The sequence below is a fragment of the Pseudonaja textilis genome, chromosome 18 (genome assembly GCF_049901715.1).
Source record: "Pseudonaja textilis isolate UNSWEBS1 chromosome 18, rPseTex1.2, whole genome shotgun sequence".
Taxonomy (NCBI): Eukaryota; Metazoa; Chordata; class Lepidosauria; order Squamata; family Elapidae; genus Pseudonaja; species Pseudonaja textilis.
Window position 1 is genome coordinate 821,771 of NC_142007.1, and position 26,955 is coordinate 848,725.

General features: G+C 50.4%; 1 protein-coding gene across 6 annotated transcripts; it reads right to left on the reverse strand.

Annotated features, from left to right (window-relative positions):
* Positions 1 to 464: 464 nt before the first annotated feature.
* On the reverse strand, positions 465 to 26,158 carry PLEKHG5 (pleckstrin homology and RhoGEF domain containing G5). 6 transcript variants are annotated; one of them, XM_026720869.2, is made up of 21 exons: positions 24,302 to 24,398; positions 18,630 to 18,759; positions 17,895 to 17,997; positions 17,075 to 17,129; positions 16,412 to 16,503; positions 15,547 to 15,683; positions 14,830 to 14,993; positions 10,459 to 10,644; positions 9,716 to 9,892; positions 8,984 to 9,079; positions 8,686 to 8,736; positions 8,441 to 8,590; positions 7,910 to 8,020; positions 7,573 to 7,722; positions 6,246 to 6,383; positions 5,747 to 5,866; positions 5,470 to 5,602; positions 4,949 to 5,064; positions 4,191 to 4,399; positions 3,104 to 3,943; positions 465 to 2,019 (listed from the first exon to the last, which is right to left on the reverse strand). In XM_026720869.2, exons 2-21 carry the CDS (start codon positions 18,670 to 18,672, stop codon positions 2,010 to 2,012), a joined length of 3,081 nt encoding a protein of 1,026 aa, XP_026576654.2. In that variant the 5' UTR covers positions 18,673 to 18,759; positions 24,302 to 24,398; the 3' UTR covers positions 465 to 2,009. The 6 variants fall into 6 exon arrangements, with proteins under 6 accessions (XP_026576654.2, XP_087771247.1, XP_087771248.1 ...); XM_087915121.1 differs by lacking the exon at positions 24,302 to 24,398 and adding an exon at positions 20,844 to 21,268; XM_087915122.1 differs by lacking the exon at positions 24,302 to 24,398 and adding an exon at positions 20,844 to 21,268 and having other exon boundaries at positions 18,630 to 19,141.
* Between the last annotated feature and the right edge of the window lie 797 nt (positions 26,159 to 26,955).

Consider the following 26,955-nt stretch of genomic DNA (forward strand, 5'->3'; position numbering starts at 1 on the left):
AGCAGTTGTGAAGTGAAGTCCAGCTTCCCCATCCTGTCAGAAGGTCGTAACAAAGTGATCGTGTGACTCCGGGCACTGCGGCTGTCATAAATATGAGCAAGTTGCCAAATGTCTAAATTTGGATGTTTTGGTTGTGAAAAATGGTCCTAGGTCCCTTTTTTTCGGGGCCGTTTTAACTTCAGTCCCTAAATGAATGGTCGTTAAGTCGAGGACGGCCAGTCCCAAAGCAATTCGGGTGATGAATTCCACTAAAAAAACCCGGCAAAGCGAGCCCCATCTGCAAAATCTCAGACAATTATATTTCACATCCATATCCTGGTTTGTCGACCAAGTCGCCATGGGCTGGATTTCCCACCGTAACCCAGCAAGCAATGATGGTTTGCTGTCATGCCCAAACCCAGCCACAACCCCCCCTCCACCCCTCCTCCACAATTGCACCCCAGGGCACGAAAAAAAATAATTCATAATATTTAATCAGCCTTTAATTGGGGGACCAGTTATGCCAAGCAACCACATTTGCAAAAAAAAAAGGGGGGGGGGGCGGAGGGTTGTAAAATCAAGACCCCCCCCGCACAGCGTCTTGGGGGGGAGGGTAGCCACAAAAGCCACGGCATGCCATGGTAGAAAAAGAACTGGACCAGTTACACCCGCCCCGCCTTCTCCTGTCCGGCCACGAGAATACCAGCGTAATAAATAAGCCACGTTATAAGCCAACGCAAAACGCAACACGCCCTGAATTAAAAAGGGGCCTTTTGCGAGGAAAAACAAACAAACCGACATCCTTTTGGAGTTACGTCAAGTGGCCGATATATTTGGGGGTGAACTTTTGCACCATGCGAGTGGCGCCCCAATTTAGCTTTTCATCCATGGAAGAAGTCAATTGTCACCCCAAAACTTGGAAGGGCCACGGCGTCCCCGACAAAAAGGGGGGGGCAGAGGGGCAGTGGCACCCCCAAAGATAGCCTCAGTGTCACCGTAGTGTCATAACAACAGGTTGCTGTTCCATTTTTCCGTCTTCCGATACGCCCGGCTTACAAAACCCGGGCAGAAACGTCGCCCTTTCCGTAACCATCCGCTTTCCCGTTTCCTCGGATCATTTTTGTTATCTCTTCTTCACTCGTTCCCCTTCTCCGACCTTCTGGTTCTTTCTCCTTCCTTCCCCCCAAAAACTCCCCCCAGCCATGAACCCGTGCTCCCCGTCTCAGGATGCCGGTGCTGGACCGGATGATCTCTGGTGTTGTTCTTACAACACTTTCCTTGTTGCTGTGTGCACTTCCTCGGCGGGGGAAAACACTCCCAAGGAGGGTGGGAGGGAGAAGTCTTTTATTTTTCTCCTGCTGGATGGGAAGACCCCCGCACCGCAACGGGAGCAAGACAGTACCCATTACCCAGGCAGGATAATCGAGGCTGGAAACACCCCGATCCCTTCTTGGTTTGGTGCTCCAATGGAGTGCTGCGTACTGCAGCTTGAACGAGCAAATGTCAGGTTGTCTGGAAAGTGGATTTGAGAAGGGGCGACCATGCCGGGTGACGCCCACGTCCAAGGGGGAGATCCTGATCTGGGGTACCGAGGAAGCCACATTTAGGGGAGGAAGAGTCGAGTGAGGAAAACAACGGAGAAAACATTGCGCGGAGACCCTCTTGAATTATCCTTCTCCGTCCTTTGTGTCCAGAGAGGAGGATTGAACACGGAGGAATAAATAGTAAATAAAAGGTAAAACTTGGGGTTCAAATCCGAAGTTCCTGGGAAACTGTTGCTGGGGGGGGACCCCCCCTCCTGCCCCCCCCTTTCCCATTGTCTCTCATGTCCTCGGGCCAAGGGTGCACAGCAGCTGCAAACACGTCGATTGCACATACAGAGAAGCGGCACCCGTCTGGGATGCCGTGCCCTGTCTTTGCGCCCACCCCTTTGGGGCGGCTGGGTGGTCTCGATGCCCCGGTGGGGATGGGGGTGGGAACCGCAGAACCGGACCTTTGTCTCGCACTCGGTTCTCTTCTTCCGACACTTCTCATACCTCCCTGCCAGAGATGGGAGAAAATCACATGTTACAACCATTCGTTTGGGGACCGTTTGAAGTTACGACGGAACGGAAGAAAAGCGATTTGCGACCCTCATAAAACCCTTGCACCCGGGTCTCGGTGGTCACATGACCATGATTTCTGTGGTTAAGCACGACCGTTCTTAAGTGAGTTGGGCCCATTTCACAGCTTTTATTGCCACCGTTTACGGAATCCCTAAAATTGTTAAGGGGGTAACCCTGTTGTCGTCCGCCGGCAGCCTGCAGAGATGGCAGCGGAGTCGGACAGTGGGGAGAAACATGGGCCAGTCCAGGAGGGTGGGGAGGGCTCGAACGAGGGTCCTGCCTCCGACACAGAGATGGGGCCAGGGCCATCGTAGAGTCATGGGCCAACTCCGGAGCCTCCAGAATCTGGCAGTAGCGAGGCAGAGGAACAGCGGGAGCCTGTTCCCAGTGTGCGCTTGCGCAGAGCTGCCGGAAGGCAAGAACCGTTAAGACAAAAGGGGCAACTCGGGAGTAAGGCTTGGAGGTGACTGGCCCCTCCCATAAGACCTAAAGGAGGAGCAAAGGGACAGGAGCCTTTGCAGGAAGCAACTTTGTTCATACTGGTGGGTTTGAAATTTGAAGCTCGGTGTTGAATTTGTGTTCCATTTTGGCCTCGTATAACTAATTGCACATTTAGTCGTCGGCAGCATTTCAAGGAAGATAAAGGTGGGTGCTGATCAGACTTATCCCGAAGGACTTTGGCAGACTTTCACGGGACTATTTACAAACTGTTTGAGACTCATTACGGGCTGTGAATGACTAAAATTCACAGCCGTTGAAATAAAGGAAAAAGGGTTTTGGGACTGTGGATTTCTTAGTGTCCCCATAAGCCTCGGTCAGAACAAACCCAGTTGCTAAGTGAATCGGGCTTCGCCCATTGACTTTGTTGCACAGAAAGTCACAAAAGGGAATCATGTGACCGCCGGACACTGGGACTGTCATAAATACGAGCCAGTTGTCAAACGTTTGAATTTTTGATCACCACAATTCAGCATCAGCTCTCAGCCCGGTTCAAAGTCCCACCCGCCACCCGCACTCACGAGGCCGTAAGCGTGGAGTTGAGCAGCAACGTGGTGTGGAGGCGGTACAGCTGGCCCAGAGTCAACTTCCGGTGCTGAATGGTCGGCGGATCTGAAAACGCCTGCTGGTCCTCTGACAGCTCCTCGCTCGGAGGCTGCTCCTCGTCCTCCGGCCAACACGGCGACGGTGCTCCATTCGAGACGGCAGCCATCAACCCCGGAGAGCCGCAGGTCGTCTCCTCCGCTTCGGAGAGTTGGGAAGTGCTGCTGTTATCACTGCTGCCGCTAAAGGCCCTGCAGAGGGGCTGGCCTTGGGGCTCCTGCATGGGGGGAGCCCCGGACAGCAAGAGCGGAGGAGAAAGTTCAGACAAACTCTGACTCTGGATGAGCGACAGCGAGGGCGATAGCACCTGCGCGAGGTTGGCTTCGGATTTGGACTTCAGCACCTTGGTCTTGGCGGGCAGGAGCTGGACAGGGGTCTGACGACGCAGCTTTGGGGAGCCGGTCTTGGCGACATCCTCCTCCTCCTCCTCTTCGTCCTCCTCCTCGGCAGCTGCTGTCTCCCCCTGGGGCAGCGAGGGCTCCCCCAGTTCGTGTAGCGAGCCGAGTGAGAGGGTCCTGTAGGCGCTGTCGAACGATGAGCAACTGCAGGGGCTGGGTTCCGGTTTCGACAAGGCTCTGGGGGTGTCGGGGATCCGGTCTCCCCCCTCCAAGGAGGGCGTGGCGGAACTGGGAAGCGGGCAGAGGCTCAGTTCCTCCACTGGAGGGAGGAACTGGCTCCCGTTGGAGGAAGGCGGAAGGAATTCCTCGCTGGTCTCGGCCGTGATGATGGAGATGGTGTCGGTGGAGCCGTCAGAGAGGCTGCAAACCAAGATAGGAAGCTGGGTTAGGGTCAGTGTGCAAGTTGGGTGAGGGTTGCCTCCAGTGAGGTTTTTAAACCCCCCAAGCCCCCCAGCAGTGGTGGGATTCAAGTAATTTAACCACCGGTTCTCTGTCCTAATGATTTCTTCCAACAACCAGCTCACTAAACTGGTCAGAAAGTTAGCAACCGGGTCTGGTGAACCGGTGCGAACCGGCTGAATCCCACCACTGCGCCCTAGAGACCTACCACTGCTGGGAGTCCAAGCTGCTGGTGCTTTTCCGGAGGGTGGGAGGGGAACTGGCCCCCGAAGAGTCCCAGTTGCCTTCCTCCTCCTCCTCCTCCTCCTCCCCTTCTACTTCCTCCTCCTCCTCTTCCTCTACCGCCTTGGCTTCCACGACTTGAGGAAGCCGCTGGTTGCGTTGGAGCTCCTGCAGGCGCAGCTGCTGCAGCTTATTCTGTGGGACGGGAGAGCAGAGAAGCGTCACAAAGATAGACTCTCTTGGGACAGGGGAGATCCTTTGGTCCCAGAGCCCACGGGTGGATTGGCTCGAGAAAGGAGCAGAGGTCAAGAAACAAGAGGGTTGAAGGGTGGGATCTTGGAAGAGATTTTTTAAAATAAAATAAAAAAAAAATCAGGAAGAACACAACAACACAAAGGACATTAATTAAAAGGGGGTCTTTTAAAAATAGCCCAACATATAGACACAAAGGAAGAGAGGGAGGGAAGAAGAAAGGAAGGGAAATGGAAGGACGGAAGAAGAAAGCAAGGAAGGAAGGAAAGAAAGAGGGAAAGAAAGAAAAAGGGAAAGAAAAAAGAAGGAAGGAAAGAAAGAGAAAGAAAGAAAGAAAAAGAAAGAAAGGAAGAAAGGAAGAAAGGAAGGAAGGCAGGCTGTATTATGCTAATCGGTGTTCAGCTGGAGAGGTCTTTCTGTGCATCCAGGCTGGCTTTTCTGTTTCCTTCTGACACCCCTGGGGAAGAGCCTCCAGAGCCCAGCAGTGCCTACCTGAGCGTTACAGACAGCCTCAACCCAGCTCCGGCACAGCGACTGCCCACTGGTCTGGAAGGTGTAGGCACACACAGCGCTGCCAAACTCGTTCAGGTAGATCAGCAGGAAGGATCCTGGGGAAAGGGAGGGCGGGGGGGGGGGTAACACAGAAAGGGCAAAAAATCCCTTAAAACCCCCGAATTACGGGAAGCCCCCAATTTACAACAATTCACTCAGTGACCAAAACTGCAACGGCGCTGAAAACTCACACTGTCCTGGCTAAAGGACACCAGCGATCCGCTTAACACCTGTGGCAGCAAAGGTCGCAACTCATGGGGAAAGCTTGCTTAATAGCAGCCTCACTTAACGATGGATATTTGGGGGCACAATTGTGGTCGTAAGGCACAGACGACCTGAAGGTGGCACCTCCAAACCGACAAATTAAAAAATAAAAGTTTTTAAAAGTTGGGGGAATTTCGATGGGGAGCCTTATCGGTGGGTGTGTGTGTTTGGGTGTGTCACAGGTGTCGGTGCCTCACCTGGATCCCTGAGTGCCCGACACACCAGCTTGTCAATCAGGAGGGGCTGACGGACGACCCGAGTGCGTTCGGCCTTCTTGGCCGGCTTGGTGATGAGGAAGAGGTCGGTGAAGAGGAAGCAGTAGACGTCCATCTGGCCAGAGAGAGAGAGAGAGAGCGAACAGGGTGGGGGGAGGGGCTAGAAGCAGCAACCCCCCCCTTCTCCCGTCGGCCCCAAAGCGGAGTCAGCAAACTCCCCCGTGTCCCCCCCCCCCGCGCGTCTTTTTTGCGGCCCCACCTTGCTGTCTTTGCCTTCCCTCATCTTGAGGGGCCCCTCCAGCAGCAGCTGCCGCGTCTCCTCTCGGGACGTCCCGGGGATCGGGCCCGTCAGATCCAGGCGCTGAAACTCCTTCAGGATCTTGGGGGCGCAGAAGAGGAAGCAAATTGGGAGGAGGGTCGCATTTGGCCCCGAACCCCCAAAAAGCACCGCTTGCGAACGAGAAGCGAAAACCAACCGAAACCGGGTTGGCTTGAGTCCAACCAGGGTTAGTTTCAAGCCGGATCTTGGCCTCTCGTCCCACTGAGATGGTTCCCTAGACAGGGAGTCCTTGACTTACGACCGATTCCAGTCTCGCCCGGGGCACGAAAGCCAAGTGGGCGACTTGGGGCCGATCGCCGGGAGACGGTGAGTTCTAGTCACTGCTAGGCAACCCGTCGTAAGTCAAGGACTATCTGTAAGAGCGTTGAGGCTGGTCGTTTTTTGTGCCCCGCCCCTCCCCCCTGGGCCCCTTCCTCACCTTGTCCACTTCGTCCGTGCTGCCCTCCACCACCTCATAGGCGTCGATGCGGTTGACGGTGGTGGCCAGGCGCTGCTGCTCCTGGTGGTGACGCATCCGCGAGTTGACGTGGTTGATGAACTGCTCCACCGCGTTGATCTGGGGAGAAAGAAGAGCTAAGCGTCCCTCGTTGTGTCCTCGGGAGTCTGGGCGGCAGGAAAACTGGCAGGGTCTCTCTAAGGTAGACTGCGACAGAGCGTGGAAGCTCTACTAAGCCTTCGGGATTGATCGGCAGGTAGCTGGAAGGGGGAAATTTCACGCCTAAGGAGGGACTAGAACTCCCAGCCGCCTGGTGATGGTCCCAAAGTCGCCCAGTTTCAACTCTCTCCGAAATATTCATTTCTGTCGCTTAATTCCGTTCGGGCTCTTCCACTTTTTCTTGTTCGGTGTCCAGAGTACAAAATTGCGCAAAAGAGGGGGGGGGTTTGCCCCTTGAAGGCAAAATGGATTGAGAGAGTTTTAAAAATAAATAAATAAAATCAGCCCACTCTCAAAATTGGTGGCCAGTGGCAGGAAGTTCCCTAGGTTAATTGGGGACGGTGAGAACATCCAGTCCAGCCCCCCCCCGTCCTTTCTTTAATTCCCACTGTCGGACCTTCTGTTTCGAACCGAGAAAAATGCGAGAAAGTCGGCTTATCGAAAGGACACGAAGGCTTTTTCGTCTTTTCTTATCGGTCCCCCGAGAAAGAGGTTAAAAAAAGAGCTTCGAGCGCAGATTATCTCCTCCCTTATCTTATTTATTTATCTTATTTCCGGCTAAGAGGAGAGATTCGGCGCTGTAGCCGGTGGGCGGACGGCAAACAATTCAGGCTTTTCCTCCTATTAAGCGGCCCAGCGCTTCTCGGCTGTGGAAAATCCAGATTTACAGATTTGGAAGGGACCCGCGAGATCATCCAGCCCAACCCTCCCATCTCCACCTGAGCAGGAAGCCCCCTCTAGGGCAAGTGGCTGTCGGGTCTCTCCTTGAAAACCTCCAGGGACGGGAGCAACCGTTCTGGAAGCAACCCGTTTCCTCTGATTCATTGGTCTGGGATGACAGAACCAGAGTTGGGAGGGGGGGACCCTGGGGGTCATCCAGCCCAACCCCCTCCGCCCCTTGCCGATGCAGGAAACCTCGACCTTGACCCGTTCTGATCCTTTCCTTCCTTGGGCTCGCTCGCCTTGCCCAAACGGGTGAATTTCGTCAAAGCCAGGGTTGCGTGTGCGCGCGCGAAAGGATCTGCCGACTCCCCCCCCCCCCAAAAAAACCTCTCTAACCAGCCTCCGGGAACCTGGTTTGTCCGCTTACCATGCCAACGATGGCCTCTCGCGCCTTGGGGTCCTCGGTCTTCTTCAGGACGGACTTCAGGAGTAGGGGGTACTTGGTCAGGCGCTGGTGCGGCTTCACCAACATGTCGCTCAGCTTCAGCCGGTTGCATTGCTTGTGTTTCTCAGCCCACTACGGAAGAAGGGGGGTGGGGGCTCTCGTCACCAAGGAGTGTGGGGGGGCCACCGAAGAGGAGACCCCGCCAGCTCGGCGTCCCAAAACGGGTGCAGAGTCCTCTGCTGTATTGGGCGTCGTAAGCCGAGGACTTTCTCTACCGGCCACGGGAGGTGGGGGGGACAACGGCGCCGGGACTCCTTACCGTCACGTACAGGCGAAAGAGTTCGTTTTGTCGCAGCAAATTCCGCATGTATTCCATGCAGGCTTCCTCTTCCATACAGTAACGGAGGTAAGGCTGGAAGTGGGAGCCGAACTGCAGAGAAGGGAGGGAGGGAGAGAGAGAGAGAGAGAGAGAGACCCCGAATTAAACATGGTTTAGGGAAGAGGTCGGAAACTGGGATTATCTAGGGTTGGCTGAGTGCCCAGTGGGCCTCTGGGCGGCTTCTGGTCTCTTCTCTGCTGTGGTATAAATGCTTCGGTGTGGGGTCCCTGGGTGGCTTTCTGAGCTGGGTGGTTTCCTTGCAGACGTCTCATGACCCAGCTAGGTTACATCATCAGCTCTAGAAGGGAGAGGGAGGTTTGCTCTCTGTTTATAGACCGACTCTTCTCTTCCCTCGGCCTGGCATCCACTTCCAAGCTCTACTCCAAAGGCAGAGGCCCTCTGAGCTTACGCTAAGGGCCTGCCCACCATCGACCCACCCAAGCAGCCCTCTTCCCCTCCCCTCCCCCTCACCGTCTTAAACCCCTCGGACAAATCGGTGGGGTCCAGCAACTTTTGGCTCGCCCGGGCCTTCTCCAAAATGGGGGCCATGACCGTCCTCCAGAGGGAGCGATGAACCCGGATTATTTCTTGAATGTTGCTGAAAAGACGTTCAGCTTCCACCTGAAAAAAGACAAGACTTCGATCCCCCCGTTTCCCCACTGAGTTTTTAATGGGGGTCTGGGGGTCTGGGGGGGTTGTGGGGTGGGGGTGCTTACCTCGCACAGGAGACCCGAATCCTGCAAATTTAAAAGACAGCACAGGAAGAGCTGCAGAGAGAAAGAAATAATAAATAAAGGCATTAATCCTTTAGAAGTGGTTTTTTTTCCCCCAACTCAGCAACGTTCAAGGCCGGTGGACTTCAACTCCCAGAATTCCCCAGCCAGCTTTGCTGGCTGGGGAATTCTGGGAGTTGGAAGTCCATGCAGCTTAAAGCAGCCGGCAGGGAGAAATCCCCGTGTGGTAAGATTCGCACCGGGCACCGGGAAAGTGAGGGAGGAAGAGCTCCAGACTTACATCCGTGATGACTTTGAGTTTCTTGATGTAAGACGCTTCGGTGTGTAGCAGCTCCCAAATGGCTTCCTGCTGGTGACACTGGCGTCGCGTCAAGGCCTGGAAACAAACCGCGGTTAGGTTTGGCCTTAGTCGTCTTGTAGGAAAAAGAAAGGAGGAAAGAAAAGAGAGAGACAGAGAAAGGAAGGAGGAAGGGAGGAAGGAAAGAAAGAAAAGAGAGAGAGAGGAAGGAAGGAGGAAGGAAAAGAAAAAGAAAGGATAGAGGAAGGAAGAAAGAAAGAAACGAAAGAAAGAAGAGAGGAAGGAAGGAAAATAAAGAATGGAGAGAGAGAGGAAGGAAGGAAAAGGAAGAACGAAGAGAGAGAGAGAGGAAGGAAGGAAAGAAAGAAAAGAGGGAGAGGAAGGAAAGAAAATAAAGAACGGAGAGAGAGAGGAAGGAAGGAAAAGGAAGAATGAAGAGAGAGAGAGGAAGGAAGGAAAGAAAGAAAAGAGAGAGAGAGGAAGGAAGGAGGGAAGGAAAAGAAAAAGAAAGGATAGAGGAAGGAAGGAAAAGAAAGAACGAAGAGAGAGGAAGGAAGGAAGGAAAGAAAAGAGAGAGAGGAAGGAAGGAAAAGGAAGAACGAAGAGAGAGAGAGGAAGGAAGGAAAGAAAGAAAAGAGAGAGGAAGGAAGGACAGAAAAGAAAAGAAAAGAAAAGGAAGATAGAAAGACAGGGAAGGAAGGAAGGAAGAGCCACCTCGGTGCCCTGGATGATCTGCTGCCAGCTGTCCTCCATCCGAAGGCCGGCCTCGTCTTCCTCCTCTCCGTCCTCCCAGGAATCCTGGTCGAAGCGCAGCTGGTCGGGCAGCCGGGGGAAGCCAAAGAGGCTGTAGGACTTCAGTTTGCTCTCCAGCTGCTCCGTCTTGTCCAGTTCCTGTGGGGGGAGATTGGAGGGGGGAGATGAGAGAGAGCCACACCGGAAAAGGGAGGGAAGGAGGGTAGGAAGGAGAAAGAAAGAAAGAAAGAAAGAAAGAAAGAAAGAAAGAAAGAAAGAAAGAAAGAAAGAAAGAAAGAAAGAAAAAAGAAAGAAAGAAAGAAAGAAAGAAAGAGAAAGAAAGAAAGGAAGGAAGGAAGGAAGGAAGAAAGGAAGGAGAGGGAGGAAGGAAAAAGGGAGGGAGGGAGGGAAGAAGGGGGAAAATTTCCTTCCCCTAGAAATTTAACTCCTTTTCCCTTGTACATTTTCCCCCTCTGCCCTACTTCCCTTCTCTCCTTCCTTTCCCTCCCCTCAAAAAAGCCCTTCCCCAACCCATCGCTATTTCCCTATAGTCTGCTCCTGCACAGGGAGGCTCTATCTCGGGGGGGCGGGATGTGGGGGGAGACCCAGACCTTCCAGGAAGGAATCAAAACCCTCTTTGTGTTGTGTGTCTGTGTGTGTGTGTGTGTGTGCACGCAGAGGAATAAACTTGGGGTGCAGGCGGGCAATAAAAGCAGGGGACGCACCCTGGAGAATGAGCTTCCGCTGTTGCCTGACCCAAAGAAGCCGCTGAAGCGGCTGGCCCCCCGGTTCTTCCGCGTGTCCGGCCCGTTGGGGACCGGCGAGGGGGCCGCAGGCGGCAAAAGGTCCGGATTTGGGATCCTGGCATCGCCCAGAAATTCATTCATGTTCTTCCTTTGCCGTCCAGGGACCTGTAAGAAGGGGGGAGAAAGAGTTGAGTGGGGGATCCCAGGCAGATAGACTGGGGGGAGAGAGACCCCCAAAATGGCAATTAGAAATATCTATCTATCTATCTATCTATCTATCTATCTATCTATCTATCTATCTATCTATCTATCTATCTATCTATCATCTATCTATCTATCTATCTCTCGAACTTCCAATCTGGGTAACTGCATCTCTTGCAAATCGGAGCAGAGGCTCAAACCATCATTGTTGGTTTGTTGTTCGGATGCTTGGGAGAAAAAAATGTCCCCCTCTTTTGCTAAGCTTTCCTTTCAACCCACGATTGTGGCTAGTGCGTTACAGCCTTTCAAGTTAGACACCCGCATCTTACATTTTTATTAATTAATCCAACACGTTTTTCCCCCCAGCGTTCTGTTGATTGATTGGCTTTAAAGCAAGAACAAAGAAAAAGATTTTTTTTTAAAAAAGGAATACTCGTAATGCATTTGTGCAAAAGAAAAGAAAAAAATAAACGCAGGAGAAGTGTATTTATAAAAGAAAAGTGTAAAAGGAGGCACACAGCAGAAAAAGAACCAAAATGTAATATTGTTATAACAGTTCTGTCTATAGTTATCCAACGTAAATATTATTCAAGCACAAAAATTTCGTTTCTTACGAAAAAATAATATTGTTACAAGAGTTATACTGCCTATAACTTATCTAATGTAAATATTATTCAAGTAACCAGGAATCTGTATCTAAAAAAATAGTATTGTTATAAGTTACAATTCTGCCTATATTCAACGATTTAAACTTTACTTAAGTACATAAACATTTCTTTCCAAAAAGTGTATATTATACATCATAATAGCATTTATATTATAGTTGAAGTCCTCTCCAGAGAAAATTTCCCTTTATTTCCAAGGCAAAGCTTGACGGCGAGTCCTCGCGTTTACAACCACAACGGAGCTTGAAATTTCTGCTGCGAAGGCCAGACCGTTGTTAAGTGAGTTTTGTGGACTTTCTTGCCACGGTTGTTAAGCAAATCACTGCAGTTGATAAGTTAGGAACATGGTTGTTAAGTGGATCCGGCTTCCCTGTTGACTTTGCCTGTCGGAAGGTCGCCAGAGACCGTCATAAATGTGAGTCAGTGCCTGGATTTTGATCACGTGACACGGGAATGCTGCAATGGTCGTCAGTGTGAAAAAACCCAGTCCTTGTTTCAGTGTCGTTGGAGTTGGACTAGAGGACCTCCAAGGCCCCTTCTGACTCTGTTATCCTGTATTCAGAACTCCAGGGATTCAAAGAACCATAAAGTGATATAACCGACAGGTTGAAGGTTGTAAAACCATCTGTGTTTATCTAAAAGAGCCATAAAGCAAACGGAACAAACTATGCTCTCTGACACAAAGAAAATAAAAATTAGATCATAGGGGCAGAGAGAGAGAGAGAGAGAGAGAGAGGGGGAGGGAGGGAGGGGAGAGGGAGGGAGGAGAGAGAAAGAGAGAGAGGGAGGGAGGGAGGGAAAAAGGCCCGAAAAGAAAGCAAAGAACCCTAAAAAAAAATCACCAGGTTTTGGAAGGGACCATAAAATAAAATAAAGTCACGTTTTCATCAGCTTGAGTTTTATAGTTTTAAGATGATTTGATGTGTCTTTTAAGTTTTGATTGTCAGGCACCCAAAATTGGTTGAAAAAATTGGGTGGATGAGTGAATGAGAAGGAAGAAAGGAAATGAAAGGAGAGGAAAGGAGGGAAGAAAAAGAAAGAAAATGGGAGGGCAGAAGAAAGGAAAGAAAGAGAACAGGAGAGTTGGGTTCACACAACACTCGAGACCAGCTCACTGAAAAACCTAGCAGCCGCAGCATTCCCTGCGCCACACAAAGCTGGTTTAATGTCGGTTAAGCTTGCGGCAGCTTCACAACACCCGGGTTCTGCTGCACTAAGCCAACTCAGGTTTCCGATCCCTTTTAGGGCTTAACGGTCCCAGAAATAACAGACTTACATACTGTTTGGATGTCCAACCTCCAGGCTGACCGTGCCAATTGTTCTGGGCCGGACACCCTTGTCCCCCGGGCTCACTCTGACCGGCTTCTTTGGTGCCATGACAAAAATCCCTGCTTGGTTTTCCTCGCCGGGAAGAAACTCCAGAAATCTCAGATTGAGAATTGTAGAGCTGAATTCGAGCGGCGACAAACCCCGGCGCCACAGTCAGCTCCCGGCCGAAGGGCTCGTCCAGTAGGTGTTGGAAACGGGCGCAATGCAGCACCGGCCACTCGCTGTGGGTTGGAAGGTCCCACCTCCTCCACTTGGGCCCAAACATGGCCGGGTCCTTTTAATCCCGTATGATTTTCGACGAAGGGATTTATATTTCCAGAGTCCAACGAAGTGGAAAGCAAACGGGCCTTTTTGAAAGTTGCACCCTTGATCTCTGAATTCGAACTCAGCCGAGGGGGAGAACCCAAAAGATCTTTAAGTGGGGAGGGTGATGGGTTTTAGCACCCTTGTTTTACTCAAAAAGGCACCCGACAGAGTAGAGACAGAGTAGAGTAGCTCGGCTGCAAGACTACGAGACGTCTGGCCTTGCAAAGACCCGGTGGATGCAGGCGGAGTACAGATTTGCAAATGGGCACCAGGCTGGCAAGGTGTTGGCACTTATAATCGACTCCAAAGGTCAGGATCTGGAGCAGCCACAGGGATCTGATATACGCCCATCAATCAATCAAAGAATTTATTTACTGTCCAAATTATAGGAACTAAATAGGCTCACCTAAGAGGCAACGACAAATAACTTCTGAATTTTTCTCTTTCTCTTGCACTAGATTGTAATTTTCGTCCTTTTGGCTTGAATCACAAATAATCAGAAGTCTTTTAAGTAAGTAGACCAGAGGCCCCCAAACTCGGCAACTTTAAGACTTGTGGACTTCAACTTCTGAAGTAGACAATAGGCTGAACTGTAATATTTAAGCCCAGCCCCAAAATGTTGTAGGTCATCGGGAGTTCTAGCAAGAGGGCAAGCAAAAAGCTCTGGTTTTAAAATAAAATAAAATACTAAATCTGAATCAAAAACAAAGGTTAAAAATAAAAGTAAGCATAAATGAAAAACAAGTGAAAAATAAAATTAGATACAATATAGAAGTAAAATATTAGTTAAATATTAGTTAAATATAAAATAAATTTAAAGTCAATAAAAATAAAATTAAATATTAGTTAAATATAAATAAAAGATACAATTAAAGATGTTAAATATAAAATAAAGATAAATTTAAATATACTAAAAATGAAATGAAAAAAAATATAAATTAAAAATAAAATTAATATAAATTAAGACTCAAATCCAATATAAATTGAAAATAAAATATAAAGTCAAATTAAAATCAAACAAACTAAAAACTCAAATCAAATATATAATAAAAATCAAATCAAATTTAAATTCAAAGCAAAACTACATCAGCTCTCTCGAGTTGAACTCTGGGGCCCATCATCCATTTGAGTAATCCTACGGAATTGAATTGTCATGGCTTTCTTTTAACCTCCTAGCCTGGTTCTCAATTCAGGGATCTCCCATTGGTCTTCCATCCCAGCATTAATCCACTTCCTGCCAAAGTTGGTTGTGTGCTGCCACCTGCTGGCTGGCGGTAATAAATAGGCATAAAGAACAACCTTCCTTTCTGGTCTGGTTCCTGCTCTAAAGTCCACAAGGGGAGAAGCGATGTCATCCTGGTTTGTTCAGTACAAAGAAGGTTTTTCTCTCAGGTAGAAGCCAAGTTCAACCAGCACGTCCATTTCTGTCACGGCCGCTGAAGGAACCGTCGTAAAACGAGGACTACCCGTATGGCTCACCCTCCTTGCTCTCTTTCCAACGAAGCTAAACGGATTACTGCAACCCATGGTTTCTCTCCCACCATTTTGTTATTTTCCAACTTGGGACCGAATGTGATAATCTGAAACGTGACCTAGTCAGTTTCACCACGTTGGTAGAAATTTCCAGCTTATTTTTGCTCGCTGGTAGAGCAATTTGTTAACCTTGGCAACCTGAGCTGGACTTCTAACTCCTGAAATGTTGGGTAGATCTCGGCCTGATAAGGGAACAACGTCCAGACAAGGTAGTCCGTTCCCCAGACAGCAGCCTTGAATGCAGCTCCTTCTCCCAGTCCCCGATCCCTCTGCTTCTGGACATGGGGAGCCACCCCACCCCTGTCCCCCAACTCACCCCAACATCTGTGCTCTCGCGGCGAAGGGAGATTTGCTCCAGCCGATCCAAAGACGGGGTGGCAAGGAAGGAGGGGCTGATGCCCGCTGGGCGCAGGATGGGCAAACTCAAAGATTTGCTGTCCTTCACCCCGTCTTCCACCTTGAGATCGTTCCCTGGTTTGGCTGAAACAGAGGGGGGGGGGGAAACGCGGTTTACGTTGAACCACTTATTAGCGGCCTAATTTGGGTCCCCATCCTACTCCGTTCTCCAAGCAGGTGCCCTCTGGATCCATCTCAGGTGGAAATAATTCAATACTGTAGTGACATCGTTTCTTCCGGCATGGTGAAACTGACTAGATCACGTGCCTGTTTGGGCAAAAACGGGGAAACATCGAGGCGGCGGGAGAGAAATGATGATCGGCAGCCCTTGGCGACATCCCTCTGTCCAGAAATGGGCTGTCAAGCCATCGTTTCTCTCCTGCCGTCTGGATATTTTCCAATTTTGGGGGTGGTGGCGGCGGTGGTGTCGGCAAACAGGAACGTGATCTAGTCAGTTTCGCCACGCCCAGGAAAACGTCCAGCTTGATTTTTTCCTCCCTTTCGTAAAGCAAACTTTTGTCAAGACTTGGAAGTTGGGCGGAATTCAACTCCCGCAATTCTGGCTGGGGAATTCTTGGAGTTGGACGCCCAGCCTGAGCAACCCGTCACTAAGGTGGATCAAATCCCAGTGTTTTACCTTTCACCCGCAGGTAATGTCCTCCGAAGTGATAGGCTTCGAAGTTGAGCGAGAGCGGAGTGTTAGACTGGTCCAGGTAAATGTTTACTTTCGACAGGTCGATGCCTTTCCGTTCGAAGACCGGAAACAAAACCTCCCTGCGTTGTTCAAATGGCGGAAAAAGAAAAAAAAAAGGAAACCAGGCCAAAATTCAACAGGGGGCAGCGCTCAACAGGCCGGTATCCACCCCCAGAGAAGATCAGGCTCAAACTCCCGTCTGAAAATGTGCATTTTTGAATTATTACTTGAAATGTATGAATGTATTAATTCTACTTATTGCCGATTTATTAAGTAATGGATGCATATTTTTATCCACCGTTAATCAACTAATTAGAGTCATTTTGATAGGAGATGGTCGGCAAATAAATATTTATTTTATGCAGGAAATGTGCAGGCAGTTCCTTGACTTACGACGGCAACTGGGGCCAAAATTTCCACAAGGCCAATCTGTTGAGCAAATTGCATCTCAATTTACGACCTGTTTTGCTTTCTCCCCGTGGCTGAGTGTCATTACTGCCGTCGTTAAGTTAGTAACAAGGTCATAAAGTGAACCCAGCTTTCCTGTGGAGGTTTGCCTGTCGGTCAAAGGTCACCAAAGGGGCTCACTGAGACTGTCGTAAACGTGAGTCGGTTGGCAACTGTCCGAATTTTTATCCCATGATGGTGGGGATGCTGCAGTCGTTAAGTGTGAAAAACGGTGCAAACTCCCCCTTTTTTCCCCTGCAGTGCCGTTGTAAGTTTGAACGGTCGCTAAGTTGAGGACTAGCTGTAGAATCATTGGGAAATATTTGACAGGGACCTGCACCCACACGGAAACTGGTCTCACCCTAAAGATTTCTTCTTCATTGCTGGGGCGATCTCCGTTTCGACGTCCACGTTCAAATCAAATTTCAGAGTGAAATATTCCCTGCTGGGATCCTGAAGAAGAAACATAAATATAATATGTTTTTTTTAAAAACAAAAAAGTTGGCGAGTTAGGGTTTTTAACGTATTTTATAGGTGGGTTTTTAAAGTAGTTTTCTTTAAAAAAACAAAAAAGATGATGTCTCCACAGATTTGTTTATAGCAGAGTGTTTTGCGAACGTGGTCCCTTTAAGACGGGGTGAACTACAACTCCCAGAATTCCCCCAGCTGGCTGGGGGAATTCTGGGAGTTGAAGTCCACCCGCCTCACAGCATCCCACTTTGAGGAACAAGGATTCAGCGTGGATTTAAATTTAAAACGATCTGCCTTTTTTTTATAGGCGACTCGGAAGCTGAAAGATTCCCCTGTTCATCTGGTTGATGGGCGACGGCCGTTACAGGAGGAAGAATCGGTCTGAGCAAGGGGGTTGGACTGGATGACCTCTGAAGGGGTCCTATCGATTTGACAATCTTGCGAGAGCTGCAGTTGGGCCTCTGGATCCCGTTCAAATGTGGCTAAGCGGTTGAGCCGTTGAGGACCACCTAGATAGATTCTGGATAGAAGCAAGATACGATCGAAGCCTTACGTCCGTGTGCCGCCTTGTTCCTTTCTTGGGCTTCCGAACTAAATTTCGTTTTTCTCTGCAAGAAACGAGGGAGAAAACAAAATTGGGGTTACAAAACACAGCCTGTCTCTGCCCACCTGTCATGCCCCTGTTGGAGACTGACTCCGAGGGAGAGGAGGAACAGCCGACAGGGGGTGGAGGTGTGGCTTCGAGGTTGTGGAGGAGGCTGGGGAAGGGCAGAGGCCGGCTGAACAGTCAGATGAGGACCCAGGCCCACCCGCTCTCCATCCTAGGGCACGCAGGGAGGAGACGAGAAGGGAGAAATGTGAATGGCATGGTCTATGGGGGAGGAAAGGGCCTTGATCCCCTTCATGGGCTGCAGCTGTGACAACTGGCTAAGAGGATGGACATGCGTATGGGCCAATGCTGGAAACAAAGCGTGGAAATATCTCTGGTTTATGGTTCCTCTCTGCATTTGGCATCCTTCCCAGTGTGTGTTCTGTTATCTGTGGACGTCCTCCAGCCCTTATCTTGCCTGGTTTGTGTTGCTTTTTTCCTTCTTCGTGTAACTGTTTGTGTGGGAATTTTTTGTCTCCCATCAAGGATATTCAGAGCTTGGAAGCAAAGTGAAAGACTGTGTTTGTTTGGGATCTCCACCCTGGGTCATCACACCACCTGGCTGTTCCTCCCAAAACAGGGGTGAAAAAGAATATGGGGTCCCGTTCCCCCCCCAAGATCTTTCCATTCCTTCTGAAAGCTAGCTCTCCAGGAAATGAGACGCTGACAAGCTAGCTTTCTGAAGCGTGGGGATGTTGGCTGAATGGCTCTTCTCTACACTCACCCTCTCCCGTCAATCAATGGCTCGCCATCCTCTTCCACATCGGAGGCCGGGCTAGTGCGTGGCGGGCAGGACCGGGTGGAGACGTTACGTGCCAGGATAGACCCTGAAGACAAAGAGTTATGGGGAAGTTAGTCCCTGCATTGGGACTCGGGAGTCCCGTTCACACATTCCTCCTCCCTTGGAGAGATTCCCTATCCGGCCACATGTCTTTTGATGCTCTTTTATTTTATTCCTAGAAAGGCTTTCAGGTGCCACGAACGGTGGTTCGTGTCTTCCGAGGCATAGGCAGAAGTCTGCATCAGGTGCAAATCCTGCATCATATAAACTGGCATCTCTACATCAGTGTTGCTCAACCTTCCCTACCTTAAGATGGACGGACTTCAACTCCCAGAATTCCCTGGTGATAATGCTAAAGGAACAATAGTAATAAAATAAATAACAAAATAAAATAATAATAAAAATGATAAAGGAATCTTTTGATGCGCATACCTGCTTACTCTCTTTATAATCCCTCCCTCTGCAATCTTTCTGGGGGATTCTGGGAGTTGAAGTCTCAAAGCACCCAAGGTTTATTTATTTGTTGAATTTATTCGCTGCCCATCTCGTAAATTTACGATTCTGGGCGGATGGGTTGAGAAACTGCTCTCTTTTGTCCCTTAAAACCACTTAAAAGAAAGGGTGCTGTGGGTGAGAGGACCAGGCCCAGCTCTGGCCCAGGGAGCCTCGGGCGGTCACCTGGAGGTGGAAGGTCGAAGCGGATATGTCGGTCAAAGTGCATCGCCCTGTGGATCTGCCCGTCACACTCCTCACACAAGTGCAGAGGGCCGTGGTGGTTGAGCTGCTCACATTTGGCGTGGTGACAGACCTGGAGAAGGAGGCAGAGGAGAGGAGGGAAGGGAAGATGGCGGCTTATGAGTGATAATCCTCCCAGGGCAGTGGGAAGCGGGGGGGGCACGACTTATTTTGAGACCATTTTCCAAATTCTGGGAGCTGAAGTCCACAAGTCTTAAAGTTGCCAAGTTTGGAGTCCTCTGGTGTAGACTCGACAACAATTGTCCAGTGTGAAAAATGGTCGCCAGTCACAGTTTTCAAGATCCACTTAAAACAACAGTTTTGACTAATTTAAGAACTCGATTCACTTAGCAACTGCGGCAAGGAAGGTCGTAAAATGGGAAGGGGGGGAACCTGCTTAAGAACGGTTTCACTTAGCAACAGAAATCTTGGGCTAAGTTGTGCTTGAGGACTGCCTGTAAATAAAATAATATAAAATATGCCAAGATCAAGATACAATTTGATTTTAATACAAAAAAACAAAACAAAACACAAAATATAGCACAGCACAGCAGAACATAACATAACACACATAACACAATAAAATGCAATATATTATATTATATATGTGTGTGTGTGTGTGTGTACACATTATAATATATATAATATACATGTTATATATATATATTATACACACACATGCAGTTTACATATACATATATAAATTATATATACATATACACATACAGACACACACACATATATATAATTGATAAATAATAATTTATAAATAATGATAAATAAATGAAGAGAGAGATACTGGTAGATTAGAGAGAGAGAGAGAGAGAGATACACGCATTAATAACATAACATAACATAACATAACATAACATAACATAACATAACATAACATAACATAACATTAGCAAAAATGCAGGGCCAAAATACTTTGCCTGAATTTCTATGGAGATTCTCAGTCATCCAGGTCACAGTGAGCATCTTTGCCAAAATTCCTCCATATTTTCCCCCTCTTTCAATATTCAGTTTTTCCCAGCCAATCCAGATCAGACAGCCGCCCCCTCTGCCCCTGATTTTAAAACTTAAAATGTCTCTCACCCCACAAAACGGAGAACATTCATCCCTGGCACGCCAGTAAAATTTGAAACAAAATCTGAATTCTTGGTTGATCGCTCCAATTTTGATTTTTGTTTCTTTTTTTTTTCCAACCGGCTGCTTCCTTCGGAAGGAGATTTTTTTTCCCCAACTGGCCTGGGCAGAATTCCCGAATCTCATTCCAACAGAAAGAAAGAGGTGGGGGGGGGGGCTGTCTGCTCTCTTCGGTTGCCAATAAAATCTGACTTCCTCCCCCCACTGCGCTTTTTTTAACCCTGTTCAGCAAAGGGGTGGACGGCACCCCCGGCTCTCCAACTGGTCCAGACAACCTTCTGGCGGGTGCCTTCCTTCCTTCCTGCCAGCCTTCAATGGCCCATTCTACGTCCCCCATCTCATTTCAAACCAAATCCATGCGGGGTGGGGGGACCAGATTTGGGGGCAGGAGAGGGGTGAGATTCAGACAGAGGTGTCCAGGAGGAAGAGAGAGAGAGAGACGTTCCCGCTTCCCAGCACTCCCCCAAATCCCCCCATCTTTGTGACCCCTGGGTTGCCCCGGCCCAGCTGATCCGCTACGTTGCAAGGAAGCCCCCTCCCCACGACCCCCTACCCTTGCCCTTGCCCTGCCGGGGTTGAGGAGACCCTTGGCCCTATAACCTGTGCAGACCGACGCTGCCTTCCTTCCTTCCTTCCTGCCAGCCATCTAACCCGCTCCCCGTTTCAAAACCGCATCCATGCATAGGAAAATCCAGGTTATATTTGGGCGGGGGAGACGGGGGGTCAGAACAGAGACCCCCCCAAATTCCCCGATCTGCTTCCTTGCCAGCTTTGGAATGGCTTCTCTCCAGCTAACCCGCGTTTCCCCGACTCGACTGATCTTGGAAGACCCCCCCTCCCCCGCTTCCTCCTCTCCACGACCCCCGCAGGCCCTCCGACGCCCTTCCCCCCTCGCCAGCCGGCTTTCAAGCCGCCGGCTCGGCTTTCGGCTCGGCTGGCAGGCCGCGGGCAGGCGAACAAAGGCCGGAGCAGGGGAGGCGGAAAGCCGCCGCGGCAGCCCCCCAGACTCACCTGGCCGGCAAGAAGCGGCGGCGCTTGGCAAGGCGCGCCCGGGCTCAGCCTTCTTGGATGAGGAGACTACAGCAGCTTTGGGGTGCCCGTGGCTTGGCTCAGCGGCAATTGTGGGGGGGGGCGGGGAGAGGAGGAGACAGCCAGGGAAGGGCAGTTGGCAGCTGAGCCAGACGGATCTCCGCCTGGTGCCTGCCCGAGCTTGCAGCCGTCCTGGTCGGGTGCCTTAATCGCACCCGGCCCTGCTGCGTTTTTACGCGCCGGCTGGCTGGCTGGTGTCTCTGGTGCTCCCCCAGCGGCCGGCTTGGGAAGCCCCCCTCCCCCTGGCTGGTAGGCAAAGGAGGGAGGATGGGAGGGGGGCTGGAAGCTTGGCTCCCGAGCTTAGCAGGGATTTTAGCTGGGGGGAGAAGGGGGAGAAGCTTCCGGGGCAGCTGGAGAGGCGAGCCGGCCGTGGGGAGGCGCTGCGCAACTGGGCCACCCAGAGCTGATGGTGTGGGGGGAGACCGTCTGGTCTGTGCCCTTGCAAGCCAGGGCTGGGGTGGCAGGATGGGCGGGGACGCAGAGCCGGAGAAAGCCAAACCCCCCTCACCCCCACCCCCGGGGGATTTTATCTTCCCAGCAAGCGAGTCTCGCTTTGCGTTCACACAAACGTGGCCCAACGCGCGCGAGGAGACGGGAGAGGTCGGCCACAAGGTGGGGAATTGCAAGACACCCCCCCCCAACTCCGTCCCCGATTTGGGGGAAGCAGGATGGGGGGGCAGGGATGGAGAAATGAGACAGCGGAAGAAAAAATAAAAATAAAATTCTCTCTCTTCTAAAGGTAGTTTTAAAAAGATATTTTAGTAGGGGGTCTTTTAAAGATGGTTTTTAGGGTTCTTTAAAAGATATTGCTTAGAATTTTTTAAAAGAATGTATTTTTTTAGATTTAAAAAAAAATATGTTTAAAGGTTTCTTTAAAAGGCAGCTTTTTAGATTCATTTTGGAAAGGGAGTTTTTAGGTTTCTTGAAAAGATACAGGCGGTGCTCGACTGACAGTGGTTCCTTTAGCGACCATTCAAAGTTACGACGGTGCTACTGACAAAAGGGATCCAGGCAACGGTGAATTATAGCGTTAAAGGCGGCTGGGGGACAATCAATCACCAGGAGACGGTGAGTTCTAGCTCCAGCCTCAGGCATGAAGGTATCCCCCTGGTCACGGGTCAAAACTTGGACGCTTGGCAATTGGTTTCGTAGTTATGACAGTCGCGGTAGGTCCCAAGGTCACGGGATCCCCTTTGGCGACCGTCGGAGCCAACGGGGGGGGGGAAGGAAGCTTCCCTGAACGACCTTAAACAACAGCAGTGATTCTCTTAACGACCGGTGGCGAGAAAGGTTGCAAAATGCAGGCAAAGCAATGAGCGTCTCGCTCAACGATGGGAATGTCGGGCTCGGTTGGTGGTTGTAAGTCAAAGACTAGCTTGGATTTAAGAGGCCCAGCCCTCTGGATCCGGGGAAGGGCCGGGATGAGTATATGTGACCAGCTAATAAAAGCCCAGGACATGCAGTGAGTCATGCAGAGAGCCAGCAGGCGCTCCCTTCCTGAAAAACCTGTCGGAGCATGCTCAGTCTACACCGTAGCGCCTCTGTTGTTCTTTGTTGCCACGGCAACATTCAAAGGGAGGGCGAGGGGGGGGTGCTGTAAAGCTCCATTTCGGAAACAGCTGTCAAGGGCTGAGATGCCAGCTTGAGATTTTCCCACAATGCTTTGCACCTGGAGCTATCCTGAGCTCTGAACACACAGCGCCACCTGTGGACGCCGGGAGGGAAAGGCAGCTTTCGGCCGGTGCAAAGGTGCCCCCGTTCCCCCCGCCAGGTGTCCTGCTGCAGGGATGTGACGGACAGAGCGGGAGAGGAAGAGGACTTTCAAGCATGTACAGATGGCAGTTCTGCTAGTGATGAAGCTCCGCCAACTTAAGAAGAAGGATGGAGGCTGTTGGCCTATTTTCCAAAGCATCCGAACGCGAGACCCCAAAAAAAACCAACGGATGGAAGCTAATCAAGCGACCTAGAATTAAAGAGAAATTTCCCTAACAGGGAGGACAATTAACCCGCGGAACAGCTTGCCACTGGTGCGCCATCATTGGAGGCTTTAAAAAAAAAAAAAAAAAGACCGGATAGCCCCCACCTGTCTGAAATAGGGATAGGGTCTCCTTGCTTGAGCAGGGGGTTGGACTAGATGACCTCCAAGGTCCCTTGTAGTCCTATGAAATGGTCTGGGGTCTCCTTGCTTGAGCAGGGGGCTGGACTAGAAGACCTCCAAGGTCCCTTCCAGCTCTATTCCGATCCTGATTCAGCAGTGAGGTCTGGAGTGGACTTAAAAGGACTCTCCCGCCCCCCCCAAAAAAATTAAGATAAGCACCCCCCCCCCCCCAAAAAAAACAACTTCAGCTGATTCTACATGCAGAGTAGAAGAAAACGCAATTTTTATGACGGGAACGGGCAGTGCGACTGAGACAGTCTCTCCCACAGCTAATTTGCTGGCAGACACACAAATTACGATCTGGCGGCGGCTTCCGGCAGGGAAATTGTGGGCATCAGCGGCTGCGCCTGGGCCTGGCCGAGGGAAGGGCTGGCGTCCGGCCAATTCACACATCACGAGAAGGCCGACCCGGGTTGGAACTCTGCATTTTGGCAGGAGTCCTGCAGACGAGCCTGGCTTTGTGTGTGTGTGTGTGTGTGTTTGTCACTTTTGTGGAATGCTTAGCACACTGCCAGGTCCCTTAGGAGAGCCAGAGGGGCTCTCCTGGCTGGGGAGGATGGGTGAGGTGGTCCGGAAAAAAATCAGCCGAACGAATGGAGCTGGGAACCGCTCAACCCCCGCAAGGATTCGCTGAAGAATGGCGGAGGGAACGGTCGTAAAACGGGGTGGGAAAGGCTCCGCTTTAGCAGCGTAAATTTGGAGCTCGGGCGTAATCCGAGAGACGCCTGTAATTCCTGTTTGGGAATCTGAGTTCTTCCACGCTGCAAACCATGTTTGAATTTTGGGGCGGAGGGCGGTGGGTGTTGAGAAGGGGCACGATAGCATCTTCCACAATTTGAGGGGCGGGTGCCCCCCTTTTCCAAAGCACCAGAAAGCAGCAACGGATGGAGACTCACCCAGGAAAGAAGCAACCTGGAATTAAAGAGGAATTTCTTGGGCAGTCGGGACAATTAACCCATGGAACTGCTGGCCACCAGAAATTGTGAATGCTCCATCACTGGAGGCTTTTAAGGAGAGACCGGACAGCCATTTTGTCTGGAATCATGCAGGGTTTCCTGCTCGAGCAAGGGGGTGGACTAGAAGGCCTCCAAGGGCCCTTCCCACTCTTCGTATTCTGTATTCTGCAGTCGTGGACTTTCTGGTAAGCACTCAGGTTTAGAAGAGGATAGGCCAGGAAGGATCCCAAAGCCCATGGGGCACTGCTGGTGGGCAGGGGAGTTACCTTGATGGCCCTCTGGTTCTCGGCACAGCCGGGGTTTTGACACTGGGGGGCGGTCTCCTCCGCTACGGCTGCTTCTTCTTCTTCTTCATCTGGGATTAAAAGAAAGAGTGGAAGACGCGGGTGAATCGGTGCGAGGCGGTTGGTCTCCGTAGACACAGGGAGTCCTCAACTTATGGCCACAATTAAGCCCCAAATTTCTGTTGCTAAGCAACTGTTAAATTGAGTTTTGCTCCATTTTGCAAGAGAAATGGAGACAGAGAAAGAATGGAATAGAATAGAATAGAACACAGAATAGAATTAGAATTAGAATTAGAGTAGAATAGAGTAGAGTAGAGTAGAGTAGAGTAGAATAGAATAGAATAGAATAGAATAGAATAGAACAGAACAGAACAGAACTGAATTCTGTTTTTGGCCAAGTGTAATTGGACACACAAGGAATTCGTCTTCAGTGCACGAGGGAAAGAAAGAAGAGAAATAGAGATGGAGAGAGAGGAGAGAGAGGAGAGAGAGAAAGAAAGAGAGATGGAGAAAGAGGGAGGGAGAGAGACAGAGGGAGAGAGAAAGAGAGGAGGAGGGAGAGATAAGGAGAGAGAGGAGGGAGACAGATAGGGAGAGAGAAGGAAAGGAGGAGGACAGAAAGAGAGAGAAGGAGGGAGGGAGACAGAGGAGAGAGAGAGAGAGAGACGGGCTGCCCACGCTTCCAAATTTTTCTGGCCAGACCCCCCCACCTTCAGACAAAGGCCCCTCTGTCTCCTTGTCTGTCCTCAAGCACTTAGTGACAGCTTTGCTATTGGCCAAACGGCTGAGCAAAATTATTTCTGCCCGACAATCTATTATGAATAACAAGGAAAGTGGAAAGTGACGGTTTTTGAGCCAAGAAAAAGGCCATCGAATGAGGAAATCCAGTTGCAAGAGGGAGTATAAACTGGGGGGACAATAGCGGGGGGGAAAGACCCCTAAATTGTAGCAAACAGTGTGTGTGTGTGTTGCTTCTCAGTATCGTGGATTTTAAAAAAAACACTAGCGGTCATCTAGTCTAGCCCCGTCCAGGATACGGGTCAAAGTGTTTGAATGCAGCCGCATCCCCTGGGCATAAAACACAAGCAGGAATCAGATAGGGTGACTTTGCACTTGTATTGAGCGGGGGGAAGTGGGGGGAAAGCTAAGATAATTCGGTTTTTTCCACAGACAAAGATGGATGGATTTGTTCCCAAAGGCCGGGTTTTGGGGGTGGTTTTTTTTAAAGTGAAAAAAGTACTTTTTCTGTCCCTTTGCAGAAATAAGGATTTGAGATGTCATTCCCGGCTCGATTTCCTCAGAGGTGGTCAATTTCGTCAAAATCGGTTTCCCCCCCAAGCTTGTTTTACAGAGGCTTAGTCAATTTCACGGTCTTTTGCTATCAGGTTCCGCAATTCCAGGTGTATACAGGTGGTCCTTCACTTACAACCCTTGCTTTCTCAACTCACCTGGTTTCATGCCTAAAGTGGGACTAGAACTCCCCGCCTCCTGGTTTCTAGCCTGGTTTCAGACCAGCGGTAGGAAATGCATTATTAACTCAGTTGAGGACCACCTTCATGCTTGGTCGTAAGTCGAAGATCACCTGCCCAAACCCCACAGGCGAAACCGTCCAATTCTAGCCGCCAGTTCCACCTGACTTACCCTCCAGATCCTGGGCAATGCTGAGCGTCGAGCTCCAAGAGAATTTCTCCACCAGGCCGGCCTCTGGATCCATCCAGTCGGGGGGCAGCGCCTCCAGCTCGTAAGCCCCCCTCTTCTTCCAGTAGAGAAACATCTCGGAGCCGCCGGGGACGGGAAGCCACCTCCGACTTTATCCCGAGTTTGTGCTCTCCTTCGTGATTGTCCGAAGGGGCTTTTTTGCTAACCGCTTAGGTGGGTCCCGAGACACCCACCCCTTGCACCCCCAAAGGAGCCGTTTTTTGGGGGGTGGGGGGTTTACAAGGAGCCCCTTCTTCAGCCCCTGCAAGCCGGCGTTTTCTGGGAAACCAAGTCGGGCTGAAACCCAGCAATGTTCGTCAACTTGGCCAGGACAAAGAAGCCTTTTTCTTTCGCCTCCTACGGACACCGTCCGTCCTTCAGGAGAAGGAACTCAAGCCCGAGACAAGACGGACAGACGGAGGGAGGGGGTGGAGGGGGGGGGTCTTGGAGACGGACCGGATGGGGAAGGCCTGGTTTCCCGCCCCCCTAACCCCCAACCCGAGGAGAGGCGAGGGCAAAGCCATTTTCCTTGGATGGGAGTTTGCATGACAAGCCAACATGGGCTGGCTTGCCCAGCTTGCAAAAAAAGTAGACAGATTGAATCAGCCTACAAGCTAGCATATAAAAGATTAAGCCAGCATACCAGCCAGCATATAAAAGTAGATAAAGCCAGCATGTAAGCCAGCATACAAAAGTAGAAAGATTAAGCCAGCATACAAAAGTAGACAGATCAAGCCAGCATACAAAAGTAGACAGAGTTAAGCCAGCATACAAAAGTAGACAGAGTTAAGCCAGCATACAAAAGTAGATAAAGCCAGCATACAACCCTCCGGCTTCGCCCGTTTACACCCAGCCTCACTCGAGACGCGCAGTACGTCGGAGAAAGCCGGCAGCCGCCCGTGAAATGGAGAGATTTTGGAATCGGCCTGCTGGAAAAA

Excerpts from the sequence above, each read along its gene's own strand:
- PLEKHG5 (XM_087915125.1), bottom strand. The coding sequence starts at position 26,093 with ATGTTTCTCTACTGGAAGAAGAGGGGGGCTTACGAGCTGGAGGCGCTG. Across the intron at positions 24,379-25,960 it reads CATTGCCCAGGATCTGGAGG|AAGAAGCAGCCGTAGCGGAG; the intron begins GTAAGTCAGGTG and ends ATGAAGAAGAAG. Across the intron at positions 8,021-8,440 it reads TGTCCGAGGGGTTTAAGACG|TTCGGCTCCCACTTCCAGCC; the intron begins GTGAGGGGGAGG and ends CCTTCTCTGCAG.